This window comes from Pleurodeles waltl, chromosome 11 (assembly GCF_031143425.1).
Source record: "Pleurodeles waltl isolate 20211129_DDA chromosome 11, aPleWal1.hap1.20221129, whole genome shotgun sequence".
Classification (NCBI taxonomy): domain Eukaryota; kingdom Metazoa; phylum Chordata; class Amphibia; order Caudata; family Salamandridae; genus Pleurodeles; species Pleurodeles waltl.
Window position 1 is genome coordinate 676,509,371 of NC_090450.1, and position 20,020 is coordinate 676,529,390.

The 20,020-nt window shown below is 45.2% G+C and overlaps 1 protein-coding gene across 2 annotated transcripts in view; it reads right to left on the minus strand.

The window, feature by feature from the left end:
• The window catches only part of SLC23A2 (solute carrier family 23 member 2), a 631,030-nt gene that overhangs the window by 358,699 nt on the left and 252,311 nt on the right, over nt 1-20,020 (minus strand). For both annotated transcript variants that reach the window (XM_069214170.1, XM_069214171.1), the window contains one exon: nt 14,808-15,033. In XM_069214170.1, coding sequence (XP_069070271.1) covers nt 14,808-14,903 — 96 coding nt within the window. In that variant the 5' untranslated portion in view covers nt 14,904-15,033. The remainder of the gene's footprint in view (nt 1-14,807; nt 15,034-20,020) is intronic.

The following is a 20,020-nucleotide window of genomic DNA, read 5'->3' on the forward strand; positions in this document are numbered from 1 at the left end:
AGGACACTTGAAAATGGATGGCTGATCTGGCAACTGCGGAAATGCCCAAATGCCAGGCTTCCCCTATCTCGACGCCTGCTTTTTTAAAGGCTGGTTTGTTTCAGATAAAAGGTACTGATAACGGCATGCAATAGAAGACATTCAAGGATTACTGTATTCATTAGAGAGAAGAACAGATAGAGATTTACCCAAGGAACTTCAGTTAGTGGGTTTAACCAGGCATATTGCCTTTAAGCCACAAAGCCCTGTTCCAAAACAGATCTGGGTCGTCCATGATCTAACAGTACTCCTTGACATATGTTTGAAGCTGCTGGGCTGGAAGGGTTGACACTGCTGGTAAGCTGGTTCTCTGGAATAGCCTCTAAACTTCCTATAAAGTTGGTGGAACTGGATATTAGTACCATAAACCACAAAGGTGGGCTGAGGCGTAATTATCTTTGAATTGATAAAGTGCTGAGCCAGCTTACTCAACGACCAGTCTAGATACATCATAGGGCATGTCCAGGGGTGTGGAATTTAATACAATATCTACTTGTCCAAGGGGAAGGTTACTTCTTAAATGTACTTGCCCTGTGAAAAAAATCTAGTTGTCCCTTAGGTGCCATTTAGTGCGGCGACAATTTATAGCAGCAATCTGAATATTTAAGAGCTCTGACAATGGCCTCCCCGATTATGCCAGGGCTACTACTATAATAGGGCTTACCTACATGCAATTTTAATCCCTACTATAGCAATTTCCTTATTTTGCCACCTTTCCACAGATCTATATACTGGGGCAGGAGGAAGCAGTAAGCAATTGTTCCAGGGCTGGAATGCATTTGAGTCTGTGAACCTACTGACTTGTATGTTTTAAGGATTTTCACCAGCTCTTTTCTAATTTTTTCCCATAATGAGAAAGGTTGAAAATTTACTCCGGACAATGGCAGAAGTAGAAGTTCTTTCAGGGTTTGGAAAAAAGTGGTTGGAGGGAAAGTGAACTTGTAAACGCTCAATAGATTTCACATGAGCAAATCTGCACATGCATATTTGCTTTTGCTAAAATACAGCTCACAAATATTTTCTAGGAGTACAATTTCCTGGTCTGCTTCAGACAGTTCTTGTGAATTCATGAAAGCCACTAATTCAAAGACATATAACATGGGTGCACTTTTGTGGCTTTCTTTAAGAATTGGGTCCCTAATTAGGTCTGGCATTAACAAAAGACATTTTGTTTTTATTAAACTTCTATTTCTCTCTCTATCGGCTGGCTTTACTGTGAGTGATAACATTCTGCTCTTCCACAAGAAGCATATTGGCACACAAAGTAGTTTTGTTCAGTGCCAGGAACTAATGTGACAATCAGTGGCGTAACGAAACTGGACGAGCCCCCACCCCCTGCGAAGAATATGAAGGGCCCCTCCCTCCAGACTCGCGCAGGCAGGTGCTGTGAAGGCCCCCTGGAGGGGGGCTGTGGGGCATTTTTTACGCTACCGGTGGCAATGTGTGCTTTTTGAGACCAAAAACGTTTTTTTTATTTTTGCAAGTGTATACTGGAACAACTGTTCCAGTGCAGTGTGACCTTAAAACGTTCATTTACAGCGATCTATCTATCACTGAAGGCTTTCCATTAATGAACCACAACTAATATTCGTAACAGCATTAACATATGGACACACATCACCTCCAAGGCAGAAAGTTCACTTCTCTGTAAACTGGCAGCCAAAGGGTTTGTGCTGCAGGGGGCTGGGCCTACATGTCCCAAGGACAAAATAAACATGAAAACTTGTTGCCCTTGACCCCAAAGAATATGTCCCCCGTCGGGTGATAGGAATTCCACATCCCTGATGTCCATAAGGAACTCCTGGATATTCCCTGAAAACAGGGTTCAACACATCCAGGCATGCCTTTTAAGCCGTACCCTGGTGCTAACTGCACTACCCTGATGCTGCTAGCATGGTCTATGCAATAGGTGGAATCCGGGCCTGCATGCAACACGTACTTTACTGTATTCTTCAAGACTTTGATCACTTGTGCCAGTGAGTTCCTGAGATCCTTCAGCAGGATCTCGCTAGTATGTCCATAAGTAGGGGCACAGGAATAATGCTGCAACAGAGGGTCAAATTATGTGGCAGGGTTGGGTAAATTATTCTGCAAATTAAGGAATATTATGCAGCATAACGTGACATTTTGAAATAGTACTACTTCAATATTTCAGCATTTTGAACTTCCAATGCGCGGAAACGTGGTGCTGCATTTTTAAGTAACTTTTGCACCGTCTAAGCTAGAATCTTTTTTGGGGTAAAATCTCCAGATTATGCAGCAGATGATGGATTATGTGGCAAATGCGGCACATCTATAATTATGCAAGAAACACCAGAGACGCACAATCACATAATTCCAGTGGCCCTGGCAATAAAGCATGGGTGTACATGCCAAAAAGACACTCCACGTACAAACAGCGTAAAACTAGGCTAGATGAGCGAAAGTTTTTTTTTTTTTTTTTTTGCAGGCATAAATATACTTCATCTTCCTATCCGGGGAGGGGTTTGAAGGAAAAACATTCAGATTACTCTTACTTGTAGATGCCTAACCCACCCCGCTTTCAGGTGTTGAGCAATGTTTAGACAAAGTGGGACCTGGTTGAAGAAATTAAGTCCATGAATTGGATTTGTTTTCGAGAATAGGCAAATGCAAGTTTAGGACTTCTGCTCTAGCCGCACTATGACAGCAAAAGAGACACTTCTATTCATTCATGAACCAGGTGGTAAATCCAGCTCAATCTGTGGTGAAGTATCAAAGTCAACTGGTATTTACAAGTCTAAATAGAGCCCTTCATCAGTATACTGAGAATGGAGCAGATTGTCTTCCTTCTGATCATCAGTGTGAAAAGACAAATATGGTATACCCAGGTGTACATTGAAATTGGAGCTGAAGAAGGGCTCTATCCTCCGACACTACTGGTGTCACAGGACAGGACGAAGTTAAAGGTCAAGCTGTACAAGCACTGGCTGTCTCTTAATTATTTCACTGCGTGACACTGGCCTAGCAGTGACAACATCAGGTCAGGGTTATTAACCGGTGTCATGATAGGATGAGCAAGTGGAGCTTGGAAACATGCCAGCATGGAAGGAAATGATGTGGACCCTTGTTGACGCAGTGAAAGTTTTAACTGGCTTCTCTAGGGGCCTGGGAAAGGGCCCCAAGAGGGTAGTTGGCATCAGGAAAGGCACTGCTGGTGGAAGTCCAAGTGTTGGCCCCAGTTCGGACTGGTCTGCTCCCAATGGAGCAGGGGGAAAAAGTGATTTGCACATGGCCAGGTCCAAAATGGTGCGTCATTTAAGAATGGGCTGGGATGCGGCCAAAGCAATTACCTGGGGTTGAGATTAACTCAAGCATTCCATCCATCACTTTTTGTATACTTCAGTCTTCTTATGCTCGGCAATGTAAAAATTCCCCACCTGCTCCCTGAATGCTTTCAGGGGGCAAGGGAGTGCACTTGGTACACAACTTTGAGTTGTGACTGTAGCCCAAGTCCCTTAGGCACACGTGTGGGTCCAAGAATGACAACTGTTTCAGCACAACTTGAATCCCATTGTTTTCAGGGGCAACATCTTCTGTTGCCAACTATCTGTGCCAAATTTTGTAGTTGTCAGAAAACTAAAAAAGTTGGCAGCAGAGCCTCAGACCAATGTTGAGCAAAGAAAGAAAGGAAGCGATGACAGGCCGCAAGAGTGGTACTTATATGCAGCTCCATTTCTTCAATTCTGGGGGTGTATTAAGTCACTACAGATCCCTAGGGCACCACCTACCAGCATGCAAGAAGCACTGCTGGAAAAAAAACTTGATATCTAATCCAGCAGGTGGGAATATTCTAAAGGTAGGGTCTACACAAATAACCCCTTGCTGAATTCAGAATTTAGTCTACTTTTCATAAATGTTTAGCATTCTCAGATCGAGCATTGGTTTTACATCCATTCTGTCACTAACTGGAAGGAGACTAAAAGTAAAAAAAAATTGTAAAAATGGGTCATGTCCCAGTAAAATGCCATAATTGTGCTGACAAATGTGGTTTTCTGATTCAAGTCTGCCTGTTCCTGAAAGCTGGGATGATGGTGATTTTAGCACCACAAACCCTTTGTTGATGCCATTTTCAGGGAAAAAAACACCAGCTTTCTTCTGCAGTCCTTTTTTCCCATTTTTTGTTTTAAAACACAATCTTCGCTGCATTTTGGCTAATTTCTTGATCGCTTCCAGGGGAACCCATAAGCTCTGGGTAACTCTAGAATCCCTAGGATGTTGGAAAAAAAGGATGCAAATTTGGCGTGGGTAGCTTATGCGGACAAACATTTATGAGGGCCTAAGCGCAAACTGCTCCAAATTGCCCAAAAAAGGCCTTTCAGCGAAGGCATTAAAACTATAGGGGACTTAAAGAGGGTTGGTCAGGTAAAAAAATAAATGCAGACAGTGCAGACAAATAGCCCTTTACTGTCGCAATTGCACAACCTACCTGTGCCAAGCTGAGAGCAAATTGCAAAACATTGGCCAAATGGGCATTTAAAGGGTCAACGTGTCTATCCTCACACCATTTGACAAACTTGGCACATCTACCAGCATAGACAGTTTTTGTGAATTGTTGCCTGGCCGATAAAAATAACATCCAACACTTCGGAGGGGAGGGGGGAGAGAAAAGGAATTCACATTGCCCAGTCAATCTCCAGGCATGTAGGTGCAGGGTCTTGAGGTGGGGGTGTAGAACATGCCCAAGCGACTGCAAGAGGAGGTCTGCCCTGTGAGGGAGACAGAGCAGAAGGCACAGTGAGCTGAAAGACATCTGTGTACCACACACTTCTTGGCCAAACCAGGGCTATTAATAGAACTTGGGCCCGGTCTTGGTGAATCTTCCTCAGAACCCGGGGAATCAAGTGTATGGGAGGGAACACAAAGCAGCCAGTTGCTCCACCTCAACTGAAAGGTGCCCCCCGCTACCTGCATCGGATACTGGAGGGTACAGAAACAAACAGACGCATTCTCACATGTAGCAAACATGTCTATCTGAGGTGTCCCCTATAACTGGAAGACGTGAAGAACCAACTCCGGGTGGAAACGCCACTCATGGTCAGCTGAAAAGAGGCGGCTGAGGCTATGCACACGTACGTGGAGAACTCCGGGCAAATGGTGGGCTACTTAGCAAATCTGATGGTCCAGAGTCCAGGACCAGAGTCGTAGAGCCTCTCTGCAGAGAAGATACAACCCTACTCCACCCTGTTTGTAAAAGTACCACATGCAGTAGTGTTGTCTGTCAAGACCTGAACCGCATAGGGAAGGGAGGAAAGCCTTGAGAACCAGACGCATCGCCCCCGATTTCAAAATGAAACATCTGTTTTTCAGGAGATCAAAGATCCTTGTTCTCCAGATCCACCAGATGTGCTCTCCGCTCCAGAGTGGAAGCATCCCTAATAACTAGTGACCGGAAATGGTAGGCAAAACAGTCTCCCTTGTGTAAGGTTTCCGTTCACAGACCACCACTGAAGATCCGTCACAGTGCTCCTGGACATCATTATTGATTCCTTGAGATCTGCTGTGCTGAAACCACTGTTTGCGGAGGCACCACTGAAGGGCTCTTATGTGCCAGCGTGCATGAGTGACCAACAGAATGCAGGAAGCGAACCGAACGAGCAGACTTAAGACCTTGAGAACTGGAACAAGCGCTCCATCCTGAAACATTAGAACCATAATCCGAATGTCTTGAACCCTCTGTAGGAGGATAGGCCCGATTTGCTATGGTGTCCAATGCCACCCCTGTGAACAGGATGTGCTGAGAGGGGTCCAGGTAAGATTGGGGACATTGACTGAAAACTATCAATTGAACATCAGATGCATTGTCAATTGCAAGTGATGCTGTCACAACTCTGGATTCTTGGCTTTAAGCAACCAATTGCCTTGGTAATGAAATACCAGTATTCCCCGCCTTCTGAGATGTGCCGCAACCACTGCCATCATCTTCGTAAATACTCGAGGTGCGGAAGTAAGACCAAAAGGAAGAACCGCAAAGTGGTAGTGTTGTGTCCCTAATGCGAATCGGAGATACTCCCTGTCTGACTGCAGAATGGGGATATGAAAATACCAAACCTACAAGTCGATATAAACCATCCAGTCTTCCTTGTCCAGTGCAAGAAGCACCTGTGCTAGGGTCAGCATTTTGAATTTCTCCTGTTTGAGGAACCAGTTAAAAATTCTCAGGTCCAGGATGGGGAGCAAACAACATCCTTTCTGGGGATCAGGAAAATTCTTCAATAACATCTTTGACCCCTTTCCTGCTCTAGAACAGCTCCACTGCACCCTTTAACAGCAGACTTCGTACTCCCTGCTGAAGCAGAAGCATTTGTTCTTCCAAACAAAAAAATAGCTGGGGGCGGAAAGGAGGGGGGAAATCCTGAAAGAGAAGGGCATACCCATTTCCTACAATGCCTAACCCCCAGCTGTCTATTGTTATTGCCTCCCACTCTTGGAGGAAATGGGTTGCTTCCCTGAAAGGTTTCCAGCAGAGGATGAAGTGGAGGAGGAGGAGGAAGGCTGATGGACGATACCACGCTGCCTGGGTCTCTCACGACCTCTGCAGGATTTATAGAGGGGGTTGAGAGATGGCTGATTTTGGAAGGGCTGCCTCCCGCGTCATGAGAAGCTGTAGCCAAACCCCCTAAACCTATAGAAAGGTCTGTAGGTCAAGGAGTGTGTCTGAAGACCTAGTGACTTGGCGGTTGCCTTTCTATCCTTAAACCTCTCTAAGGTTGAATCTGCCTTTGCTCCAAACAATCTGGATCCGTCAAAGGAAGATCCATTGAAGTGGACTGTACGTCAGGGGAGAAACCCGATCCCCTAAGCCATGTATGCCTTTTATTTGCAATTGAAGTCCCCATGGCTCTGGCAACAGAGTCCCCAGTATCCAAGCCCAATTGTAAAATCTGTTTCACTACTGCCCGACTGCCCTGAAGCAGCTACGCAAAATGACTATGCACCTGCTGCAGCAGTTTGGTAATTACCTTTTCGGCCAAATCTATCATTGCATGGATATACCTGCATAACAGACATGTGCCATTCACAGATTCTCAACGCCATGCTTCCTGACAAAAAGATCTTCTTCAACTAATGCTCCATGCATTTGGATTCCCGGTCTGCAGGAGTTGTGGGGAAGAAACTAGGTGCAGCCTTAGATGAACATGAAGCCTGCACCACCAAGCTTTCAGGTGTTGGGTGCTGACTCAGAAACTCTGGGTCACCTGGTGCAACCTCCTTGCAATGGACTCCAAAACTGCAGGAGTAACAGGTTTCCTCCAGAGATCCAGGATTGGCTCCGACAAAGCCTCATTAAACGGCAGGAAGGGTTCTAATGCCGGAGAAGAAGAGTGGAGAACCTCGGTCAGACTGTTCGACTTCAATTCCATAGTGGGCAGTGGTAAGACCAGAGGTTCCGCTGACTTCCTGATTACCCAATGATGTGAGGTAACCACAGGAGGTGGTATACTCATGGAGGACAACAATTCACACTCAGGAGAAGAGTCCAGCCCACTCGCTACCTCAATACCTTCAACTTTGTGGGAAGGCAATGGAATCTCTCCTACCTCGAGGTCCTGCTGCTCATCCAAATAATGTTGCTCTTCCAACAGCCAAGAGGCTTCCCTTCCAGACCCTAACCTGGATTCTAGCTGAAGCGTCAATAGTGAATGCGCCAACGTCAAGGAAGCGGGCTCCGAGACCTTACGCTTGGCAGGTGTAGAATGACAACACCAAATGACATCTATCTGACATTGTAATCGGCGCGAAAACTCCGAAGGAGATGGTATCTTCCTCAGTGCCGTCCCAGACCACTGATAGGGAGCTTTAGCAGGAAAGGCATGAAAGGAGCCTGCCAATACGGCACCAGGAAGCCTCCGAGATTAAAGGCGAAATAACCAGTTGTTGCTGCAGGCACACCAGAGGGGGCCATTGCTCTGTTAAAAATGCTATACAAAGCATTCAAGAAGTTGGATGGGTCCAACCCCGGGGCCAGAAAGGTTGGATATTCCTGCTCCTGTTGTGGAAGTTGGACCTGACCTGTTACCTGTTCTTTAATCTCCTGATCCGATGGAGTCACAGGAGAACACTGAGCAGCAGGACTTGAGTGTGATGCTGAGATTTCCACCAAAGACGGCGCCAGTGACATCTCTGGCAACTTCAGTTGAGGAGGAGCTAGAGTGGTACTCACTTCCCACATAGAACGGTGCCAAGACTTCAAAGCCGGAGACAAAGACTGAGGGCTGGTATCTCGGGATGAGTGACGAGGTGAACGCCGCTTCCTGTGTGAAGTCTAAGACCTGCGGTGGGACGACTCCTCTTGAGGACTGGATCTTCGACGGCCCCCTTCTTCTTAGCTTTTGCCAGGAACAGCTTTGCCTCCCTTTCTTTTAGCGCCTTCGAATTCATGCTTTGACAAGAAGAGCATCCCCTGACGTCATGGTCGGAACTTGGGCACCAGAGGCCGTTTTCATAAGGGTCAGTAACTGCCATGTGACCTCCACAGTCTCTACAAGGATTAAAGCCTGACTTTTTCAGCAGCGACATTGTCACACAAAAAAAATCAACAAATAAGCCCCTTCGATTCAGTGTAACCTTCTGGAGAGGTAGAAAAAACATCAGCGTCAAAGGCGTGGCAAAAAGTGATCAGACGTCAGCACCCCGGCGAGGACTTCTTATGGCTTCGATGACATCAGACAGAGTCGTGTGAGGAGTCGTTCCATTGTGACGTTCTAGTCAACATGGAGAGCTAGAAAGAAAACATTTCCATAGAATGCTGGTGCATTGGGAGTATTCAAAAGGTGAGGAATAAATAAGGTAGATGTAGCCATATACAACCCACTTGCTAGATAAAAAGTATTACTAGTATAATGACGGAACTCTCGCTCTTTTGACAAATTTGATCCAGGACTGGGAAATTGCTTCAACACCTACCTGTGGCTATTTCATATAATGTGATTCCATAAAGTATTTTTTTGCACAGTGTTATCTTTTTATTTCTGTGCTTCCTTGCTTGATGTGTTTCTATGTTTCTCCAATTATGAAAACTGCTCTGATAATTTAGTAGGAGTCTAGCCTGTGGTGTATAAAAAAACACAAATAAATTACATTTCCACACAACAACCCATCTCAATTTCCTCAGTGTGGTATGTTAACTTATATTTACTGGGCATGAATTTGCTTTTCGGCTTATGAACCGTCAGTAGGCTAGTATATTTTATATTTCTGAACACTTTTTCAACTGGGACAGCCAGGTGTACACTGGTGTGGCATCTTTGGCCACCTGGCTGGACAGTAAGTACAGAACACATCAGAGGCAGAAAAAGTTGCATTTTAACAGCAGCTGTTTAACCCTTCACATGACACAGTCTTGCACAGAACTGGATGGGACATTGGTTTCTTTTTGGGAGAAGGAACCCTCCAATGCAGACAACTCACTGTAATGCTGAGATCATACAGCAATGTTGTGGTCAACAAATCTAGTAGGTGGGAATTGTTCTTACAGTTTTATTTTTCTCTGGAGCCAATCCATGACTGGATAAAGTCCTAAGGTAAGAAGAACAGTGGTAGAGTTTCAAATCCATGGAAACCACTGTAATAACGTACAGGACTGAATTAATGTATTAAATAGGAACATTTACGTGGTCCCATTGGTGCTACAACTGGCAAAAGGTTCACAAAGAGAGAGCTCAGTGGTTCTCGGATCAGACCCCTGAATGCCAGGGTGCTTCTTTAGTTTTGCCTTCATAATGTAACTTCCCTAGGAAGCAGAACTAACCACCTCCCTCCCTTTCCTCTGCTATCCCTAATGATTAATTTCCTGACTTCCCTTTCCTAAAAAGAACAGGATAATGCACGCTGCCACTATTCCACAATCTTTAATTAGCAGAGTTATCACAAAGGAGAAAAGAAGGTGCTGTTGTCTTACACCCTGCTATGCTAGCGGTCAAACAAGACAATGAAGGTCTACTATGAAGGGAAAGCCACCAACCAACTGCTCTGCCATCAAAGACCATGGGGAAAAAAAGATTTTGCCTCTTCCATCAGAGTACAGTGGGTATTGTCGTCTGCTTCTATGTTGTTTGGAGGACCACAGATAAAGCCAAGTCACTGAAAGCAGGAGCCGGAGAACACTGAACAACTAAAAACCAGAAAGAAGATGCCATGGCTCTAATCACGTACAACTACCAGTTTATTTTTCTGTTTCGTGAAATATGCAGTGCCCCTTGTCAATGAAGACTCAGAAGCATTCCGTTTTGTGTGTGTTATAAAGATCTTCATAGAGTGCATAATCTAGAGTCTAGTAAACTGACAGAGAGAAAGACGCTGGTGAGTTGGAACACACCATGGTGCAGCAGAGAAGGAAAACTTTTGTGGATACGCTCAAGCTCGAAACAGCTTCAGCGTATTCACAAAAGTGAACATCTACATCTAAATTACAGCAAAAGATGCTGGTGAAGAAATCAGAACATTGCCCTCTGCAAAGGCAGAGGTCTGGAAGAATATCACCCCAATGCATCTCATCAACAATCAGAAAGACAACACCTGGATGGCAGTCCAGGAAGGTCTGCTAATAAGAGCTTTCAGGCCTTCCAACATACTCAACAGGTTCAAACAATTGTGTGCCGGCGTGTCAGGCAGTCAAGCCATCCAGCAACATTTCATGGAATGTAGCGATGGCTAATACCTGTGTTGATCCTAGACACAGAAACAAGGTTGCTTAATTCTCAAAAATTACATTACCTCTCAGTGAGTAATAAAGGGATTGCTCACTGAAAGCCATGCTATGGATAATATCCATGAATGCTGGATACTCCTGTGCCACTTTAAAGATGTGCTTCAATCTTTCAAAAATGCCCTGTAGTCACACGTAGGAACACAATTTAAGGCTTGCAGAGAACAAGCCACCCTCTACTGTGGACCCATCAAATGATTGTCAAGATTGCTTTGAAATAACATGAACTTTTCCTTCAACACATAAAAGGCAAAAGGATTTCTTGTAAACTGTTGCTTTTAAAGGTTACTCGAGGCTAAGGGCTGATGTGACGTTTGGGAAAGTTATAATAAATCATATTTGAATCACACAGGAATTCCAGACAAAACATAAGTCTCAAAATCTGCATCAGCCACTACTGCACAACAAGTCTTCTAGTTATAAAGCACAGCCTCTAACATGTGTGCCCTTTTAGCTGCACCAGAATCAGGGTAAAATGTGGAAGGTTCTGCCTCCTGATGTTATCAATATCTTCTCATTTCAAAATGAGTCCTCGTTTGACGCAACAGTGCAAAAACCACACCCAAGAAGCCTAACAAGGCATTTAATTCTGAAATCCTCGACTTGGGAACCCTATGCCAATTGAGTATCTGACTTGCTTACTGCAATTTTGGAATTTTCCTCCGAACCATTGTTCTTTTGTCATATCAGAAAGCAAAGCCATAGAAGAAATGAGCCAGAGTGGACCTAGAAGCCACCCCAACTAACTCTACATCCCTCTTCCGACGTGGGCCACAGACTTCTGTATCGATTTGGAGATGCAGCAAAGTTATGGCTCCAAACACAGTGGGAACAGCTAGGACAAATATTTACAATCAACTGAATACTTAGGTTTTGTCTTGCGTGACCCACTTGAGCTCCAAGTCTAGCAACTTTTCAAACTCTATCAAACTTATCCCATATGATGTAGTGATTTCTATTGCTTATTTCCTGAGGGCTATTTGGCCCTTTCAACTGCCTTGTGCCACCTACTCTGAACTCACTGCCTGCATCACTCTGCTCTTAGTGCCTCTGGGGAGTTTCTTCTTTAATAGATTGACTGGACACCTAAAACATAATACAAGCACTGGCAAAGCCACTATTATGGGTTTAATATTTATACATACAGCATAAGTATAAGTATATTAAAGCCAGCAAATCATAGAGATAGGACTAAAGTTTTGAAGTGGTCCTTCAAGCAGTCCAGTGCACGCACTCAAGTGAAAGCTGAAGGGTGCAACAAAACAGCATTAGGTGAGAAATAATTACTTCACTGGGCTGAGTCAGGGCATGTTTGACAAAGTTTCAAGCCATTGCTGAAAGAGATTGGATAAACAAAGTTATGGTGAAAAGGGTGGACAGAAAGCCCACTTTGTGCATGCTGTAAGCAATAGATCAATCACAGCTGTGCTGCCAAAAGTCAGACCTATAAAGCATTTTGGAACATATCACGGGGTTCACCAAGCTCACTCATCATTATCTACTATTCTGTTGCCTCAATTCCTCTGTCCAGGACCTTCCTCTCTATACTTCCTGTCTCCCTTCTGCGCTTTGAGGGGGTCTTAAGGCTCCGAACGCCCTGGTTAATAAATCACAATAACCTCTAAGGAAATGTAAACACCAATGGATGTAAATCATGTCCTTAAGATCAAAACAATTCTCCACTGGTAGTTTCCAGCTGTCCAGGTGTGAGGAAATAAAAGGAACAATGGCTCAGGGACACAAAACAAACATAATTCCACAAAGCACACTTAAGGCCACTAAGATTAATAGGTAAGCAGTGGCAGCATAACTGCTGATGTGGACGCCTAAGCGAGACTTTCTGGAAGGCTGATTCCGAGAATTCAGTCTATCCACATAAAGAAGACTGCATGGATCAGAGGAGAGCAAACCGGGCCAAATACACGGGCACAGAACCCCTAGACACCCCCTCAACTCCACCAATCAAAGAGGTACACCTCAGCCAGAACTTACTGCCACAACAAAGGCGGTCAATGTTTTGCAGTTTCAGAACCCAAACAACAGTGAAGACAGAACTCTTAACATTCATCCATAACATCCCAAATGTACCACTTATGGGACATTAACGCAATCTGCAGCACCCACCACAACCAACTGAATTACAAACACATGCCTTTGACAGGCAACATGGCATGCCTGCCAACCTAGATGATGAACAAGTTATTCTGTACAGTCAGCCGATCTTACCTGTAAAACACGACCCACAAATCATCAGAGCTGAGACATGCACTTAACAAAGGAACCTATCTATTCACATTACTGATGACACAAACAGAAGCTCAATCAGACTCCAGTCCGGAGTGGAAACCTTGTAACCCCTTGACTACTAAAAGAGCTGCAACGGTAAATGAATGGTAAATTTTGTTTTTTATATTTTCCAATAAAACAGCCTTTAAGGTACCTTCCGGTTACTCCACTTCCGAAATTCACCCCTTATATATTGTCATTTATTGTAGAGATGGTTATAAATATCATTGCAAAAATAATGAACGTGTCAAAATCTGAGTTCCAGGGGGAGGCTTCAGACAGAGCACAGCTCGGACCCATTTCAAATTCCATGACAAACACCTCTTTCCTTCTTGAACACATACAATGATGATGGTCCACAACTACAAGTTAGCACATAACGAATGAGAACATACACTTTAAGTGCCACAAATGGACCCAAGCAATAGTAAGGTAAATACGGACAGATGCTACCAGACAGTATATTTAAACCAGGAATACTAACTCAGACAAAGGCCGAAGGGTCACAAGATCCAGTTCCCCAAAAGACGGCACTCTATTTTTGGCCAACTCTGCACCGTGGTTTAATGCTCCAGTGTCAACAGCCATGAACAATATAACATAATGAACATAAGTCATACTTATGCACCCTGGGCTTAAAGAAAGGGGCACATGAAGCCAGCCTAGAGATCCCCTGCAAGACTTCGATTAAGGGAGAAAAAGACAGCAGGGTTGTTCTTAAGTCACCCTTCTGACTGTCTAATCCTGTACCATTCCTATATCCGCATAACAAAGTGGACATGCAACTGAACACTTCTGCACCAGAGAAATCCGCCATCCCAGGAACATCCATTAGGTGTAGGGATGTGTAGCCCTTAAATAGTATTAAACAACGTCCTACGAAGCAGCTGATTTGATGTTACAGGACTCTACAGCCATCTACTCTTGAACAACATCACTATTCATTTTCAGCCTTGTGAACGTAGACCTCCCTAAGTCTTGCCCCTTACTTAAAAAAGCTAATGAAGGGTGACATCAATTTACATAAAACAGTATCAGTGTATCATGCTTGCATCAAAAGAGGCAAGATAATGTAGAATACTGAAAGTGCAATGCCATTGCTTTCCCAAAAGCCAACTACTGTAATATGAATGCAATAGTTCACCCCTACTGGCACCAGTGCATCAGAAAGAAAAATCAATGTTAATAGTCTTGTTTGATTGTGTTGAAGGATTTATCCACAGAGAAACTGAATTCAAGGTGGCTTACAATAAGGAACTAAAAGAAAATAAGGATCTCAAATAGGAACAGAACTGAACAACAAGGGATTATTAAAAATGTGGGAAAAATATTTAGAATATTGTAAAACATAGGAGTATACGGAGCATAAAGAAATCTATTGATCTCTAGAGCACAGGAAGGTCACCAGACCTAAACTGTAAACAAATAAAATCAGTACCTTTTTGTATCATATGTCAATATGTAATTAGTATCTCACTACTATGCACTATGCAAATTACCAGTTACACAATATTCAAGAAAAAAAGATATACTTTAAAACATTAGAATGCTCCAAGACAGATTTGTCCCTATGCGTCTCTAGTTACGAAAAAGCCCTGAAAACATACATTTAAAATACTCCACTTGCACACACAGCTGCTAATAGAGGAACCGTGTTGAACCTAGATCCGTCAGCGTGAGAAGTCTTTTATGATACATAGTAACATTACACAAGGAATTTACAGAGCTGGGGGTGGCACCCAGACCAGCCTCTTACCGGTAGAGTGAAGAATCCTGCATGCTTGATTTCGTCGTTGCTGTCCATTGTGTCACTGGCTTCCATCGCTTTAGAGGTGTTCCTGCCAATGCCCATTGCGAGCCCGGGAGGCGTGTGGGGTCAGGTGGCAGGAGCGACCAGCACAGCTCCTGTATCTGAACGTCCAATGGTCAGGCACACGGCACCGTCATGGAGCTCCAGCGGTCAATATTAACTTCTGAGGTAACTATAACAAAGAGGAAGGCAAACACAGGGCTCTTATATCACTTTTTAGCCGTTGTTTAGGCACAAAGAAATTATCAACCTGCCAATGAGAGGACAATGTGGCTGAAGTGAAGAGATGCCAATCTCTTTAATAAAGGATTCATGTTTAAACGTTACCTTGCCATGTGTAAGCCCCAGGAGGGCATCGCAGCACGCTACATAACACGAAGAGGAAGGCAAAACGAGTACTCCTTTATACCTTGTAGCCATTATTTAGGCACACAGGTTTACATCAGCCTGCAAAGAGGAGCGCAATAACGGCGAGGCAAAGCAGATGCTGTCCCGCAAACCTCTTCACTCAGAGAGATTCAAACAGCATCAAGGTTATCGGTCACCGGACCTGCGCAAGTCCGTCCTAACAGCAGCTCGAATCTACCCTGTGAAGTCAAAGGTGACAGTGCTACCAATGCGGGTTATTCTTAGGAAATCGTGCTAACAATGCGTGTTATTTTAGCAAATAAAAAATGTGTCTTGTAAATAAATGGGCAGATATACCCAAACCAGGGAGAGTGTAACTTTTGTATGAGGCCGTAGACCCTGGTGCTGAAACGCTGGTTAGCAAACGCGTAAAAAAATAATAATAAAATAAAATAAAAAATAACCACCTTATTTCGATCCCTATTAAAAAAACAAGTCCACAGCGCATACACGAAAACAGTGGAAATTCAAACTGGTAGCTTTATGTCTAATCCCCTGTTAAAAGTGTTTTTTCAATGCCATGAGCTACTACAATTAAAACCCCCCACATAAGGGAATGAGGCGGTTCCCAAGGTAACATGGGTTTTTATTCGCACAGGAGAAACACAAAAGCAGTGGCACGGTGTACTGAAGAAGGCACCGAGGTGACAAGGGATACTTAACAAAATCACAACAAAATCAAAGAAAAAGTGGGAGCTCGATGAAGGTCGGTACTAGCATGGCCAGAATTTCAGATACATCCTGTGCAGGGCAGAATAATGCATCCTACATCATCCTGCCACCTTTTAATGCGTGTGGAGTTAACTTATTTAACTTCTATGATCGTATAGCAACTATGAAAATTCTGCTTTCTAGATACATGGACATGTACTGTCTATACCCTTCCCTTCCCTTCCCATATCTTTATTGATCTGATTCGAAATTGCATATGACGCATAGATTACATGTACCTTTAAACTATATTAGGTCACAGTTTCAGTGTAAATGCAATAAAAAAATTTTTTTTAAAAATCCTGCCACATTTTACGGCTTCCCAAGTGAACTTTAGAACTGTACTGGTCAATTCCAAAAGCAGGGCCACCTTCTGCACAAACTAATTATTAACAACGGTAACACTTAGGTCCACTTTACCAGTTGAAGGGTACAATCACTTTATTCCTCATTCTAAAAGCCAGATCACTTTCTGGGAAAGCAATATCGCAAAAAACACTGTACAGCATTAACGTCCATTATCACCCTACACGTTGCAATGAGGCCCTTTGTGTTATGACCACAAAAAAGCATTACCTCCTCAACCTTTATCACGCACCAATACTTATTTAAATGAGGTGTCCAACCTCTACCCAGGCACCATGTGACCTAGCTAAAACCAATCACAGGTTTTAGCACTATACGCCCTCCCCCAAACCCCACCACCAATTAGGTGGATAAAAGGGGATGGAGTCCACAACACGTCCTGCCTTTGATGGTGCTGACTGACCCAGTTCAGGGATTCGAGTCCAGTCGTTGCTCTTCAGTTTTTGGCAGCATCCAAGTTTTCTGTTTCAGTTTCTGCCATATCTTTTCTCCACTGGCTTGGACACCTAAGGGGTCCTAGTGGTGTTTATGTGGGTCTGTGCTAACCCTTCGTTGCTAGCCCTTCATTTGCCTGTTTCCATCATGGCACACTGGCAGTCTGCTGCCTCATGGCTTTGTTGTGCCAGCTGTCACCAGCAGGAGCGACAATGGCTGTGGGGGGTTGAGGTCATTCAGGTGCTGTCTGCTCTGCTGGCCAGTTTCTTCTTTTTCATTCTTCAGGGCCCCTGCAAGTGTGGATATGTTTCAGCCTTTGGTTTCTGCTGCGCTTCAGTCTACCTTCTTTCAGAACCAGCGGTTTGGCTCTGTGCCTCTTTCTGCCCCCTGCTCCCTGGCTGCTAGTGCCGCTGAACAGAGGGGGCCTGAACCGGAGATAGCGCCGGAGTTGTCCCTCAGTGGCATCTTGCAGCAGCTCAATGTCACCAGGCAGGAACCTAAACTTGGGATGGAGTTCCCCTTGCCTATAATAGGGCATATGCTGCCTTCTTTTGCAGGATTGTTTTGGCCCTCTTCAGGGAACTTTTTTTGTCCCTATGGTGAACATCCTCCTTGGTTTATTTCCCAATTGCATTTTCCTCCTCCCATGTGCTTGGCAGTTCTCTAGGAGGTATTAGATCGGGCTCTCATGTGACTGGAAAGATACAGTAATGGCAGATCTACCCACTTCTCTGACACTGCCCCATCCTCTAGCCGAGGGGGATGTTGAGTGTTTTTTTTCATTGCAGATCGTTTCTCTGCTTTCAAATTTGGTTTGCGGATTTTCTGCAGTTCGTGTGGCCTCAGCTTGTCTATCTCTTCGGTAGGTCTTCCACTCCTTGTGTGCTGCTCACTTGCGTGGGGTGGGGTGTTTGGCTTTGTTTGCCATTATGACAGCTCAGGAAGAACCTCTTGCAATAGCCTCTGCCTGCCTCCTTTCTTTGGGGAATTAAAGGTGGCCAATTCTCAGATGTCTGGTTGGCTTCCTATGCCCTTTTCTGGCAGTGTGCTCTTTTGGGGTCTGTACGGTTGGGTGTAATTGCACAGAGGGGCCTTCTGTGCTCCTGCTGTCAGTGAGCATGCTCTGCTCCTTTTCGCTCTTCGTGGAAGGAGGGTGCACTCCCATTGTCTTCCTGTGTTGTTTCCAGGTTGGACCTGGCTGCCTCCTTTCTTGTTCCTGCCGCCAGTTTCCTCTTTCTCAAACTTCAGTTCCTGTGGCTCCACTTCTTCTGCTGTCCCTTCTCCTCTCTGTGGGTGTTTTCCTTGGCGGCTCAGAAAGTCTCCTTGGAGGCTCAGAAAGTCTCCCTCGTGACAGGGGTCTGCCATGGTGCAGTCTGTTGCTTTCCTTGGGATGAAGACCTGTGGTGTCTGGACTTGTTTGTTTGCACCTTCTTGGCCTCACCAGTACTCCCCTCTTCTGGCCACCAATGCTGTGGTGGCTGGCTCTGATCACAGGGTTTCTCTGGTTCTTCCACCCCCTCATCCCAAGTCATGACCCCGGATGGCCGCATGATGGGACGGGGTGTGACCTTGGACGGTCTCTCAGCCCTGGGTTGTGGTCGCCTCATCTCACTGCGCTCCTTGAACTGGAAGAAGTTGGGTGCACTTTCTCTAGCACTCTTGAACTGCTTGCCTCTTTTTTTACACTCAGATGGTTCTGCTTTCGCCTGTCAACTCTGTGGCAAAAAGCTCAGTCAACTCTTATTTGGTGACAGGTTCTCTATCCCTGGCAGTGTTGATTTTCCTATTGTCGGTCGGGTGGTGTCTCATCTGCTCTCTCTGTCTGCAGCTTGCCTCCGGGAGACGGAAGATGTTTGGACTGACAAGCTCAACGGCCTCTTTCAGTCTTTCATCAGCTTCTTTCTGGTGCCAGGTGTATTCGCCCTGTTTATCCATTTCTGCACCCCTCCTGTTGTTGTGATTCACTGCTTCCGTCAATGCTCTCTTGCATCCCTGGCCTCCTTTCTTTCATGCACCTTTCCTCCCTTCTCCTTGTGCCCCAGACTCCTGCCCTGAGTGCCGAGGGGACATGTGTGCCTCTTTGTTTGCTCCCCTCTGGCCTCTCCTGGGTGGGTTCCCTTTCCTGCACTTGCTTGCACTGGCTAGGAAGACGTTCTTCCTTCTTACCCCTGCCCGCTCCAGTCTCCATTTCTTCCCCGGGACACTTGGAGGACACTATGTCTGATGGTATAGCTTCTGTAAGATGGGGTCTGGGCTTCTAGGGTTTTTCTTGCTCACCATTGTTGAGGCTCCCTAGGGTGTCGAGGTGAAGGCTGGGTCGGGTACTCGCTTACTGGAAGGGTTTTGTTTGCTCAGGCCTCCCCTTTAGTCTCCTGTTCTTGCCTGGGGTCTTTCTCTGGTGCTCAGGGAATTGCACTCTTCTCTATTTGAGCTACTGGAGTGTGTCTCATTTACAATTCTTTGCTGTTCAGGTTGGACCCCGGGTTTCTCCCTTTGATGGTCTCCTCTGTTCATCAACATCAAGGACTGACTTTTGTCTCCATTCTTCCGACTCCCCCTACTCTTGGGAAGGTAGTGTAGCTCTCTTTAGCTGTTTGGGCAGTGTCTCTCTCTTTGTCCAGTACAAGGGGTTTCGGACGTTGCAGGCCTGTGTTTCTACTTTTTCATGTTCTCCATCATGGTCTGAACCTTCCTCTCTTACCCCAAGTTGGTGGATTTGATCTCCGCTTTCTCTCATTTGTGTCCCTCAATGTAAGCACTTGCCTGGCAGGGTACGGTGGACTTTACACGTGGGCTGTCTGCTGTGGGTGTTTCTATTGTTGCCCTTTATATGGCATCTTTCTAGGCATTCCCATCTGCCTTCTTTCCGCTTCTCGTTTGGAGTCTCTTTAGGTTCTGGGGCAGGGGTTCTGGCTGCGGCTCAGCCTTGTACCCTCTGCTTTCTGTTTATTCTCCTCTCTTGGTTTGCAATGACTTCAGTGCTTTCCTTTGCATTTCCAGGAGTTCTTTGATTCTTTGGGTTCAGGTTGTGCTGGCCTTGCTTTGGTATGACCTCATTTAAGTAAGTATTGGTAGGAGATAAAGGTTGAGGAGGTAATGGTTCGATTACTTACAGGTCGTGTTGTGGACTCCATCCCCTTTTATCCACCATATTGGTGGGAGGGGATGGGGGGGGGGGTGGTGAGGGAGGGGGAGGACATATAGGCCCTCATTCGGACCTTGGCGGGCGGCAGAGGCCG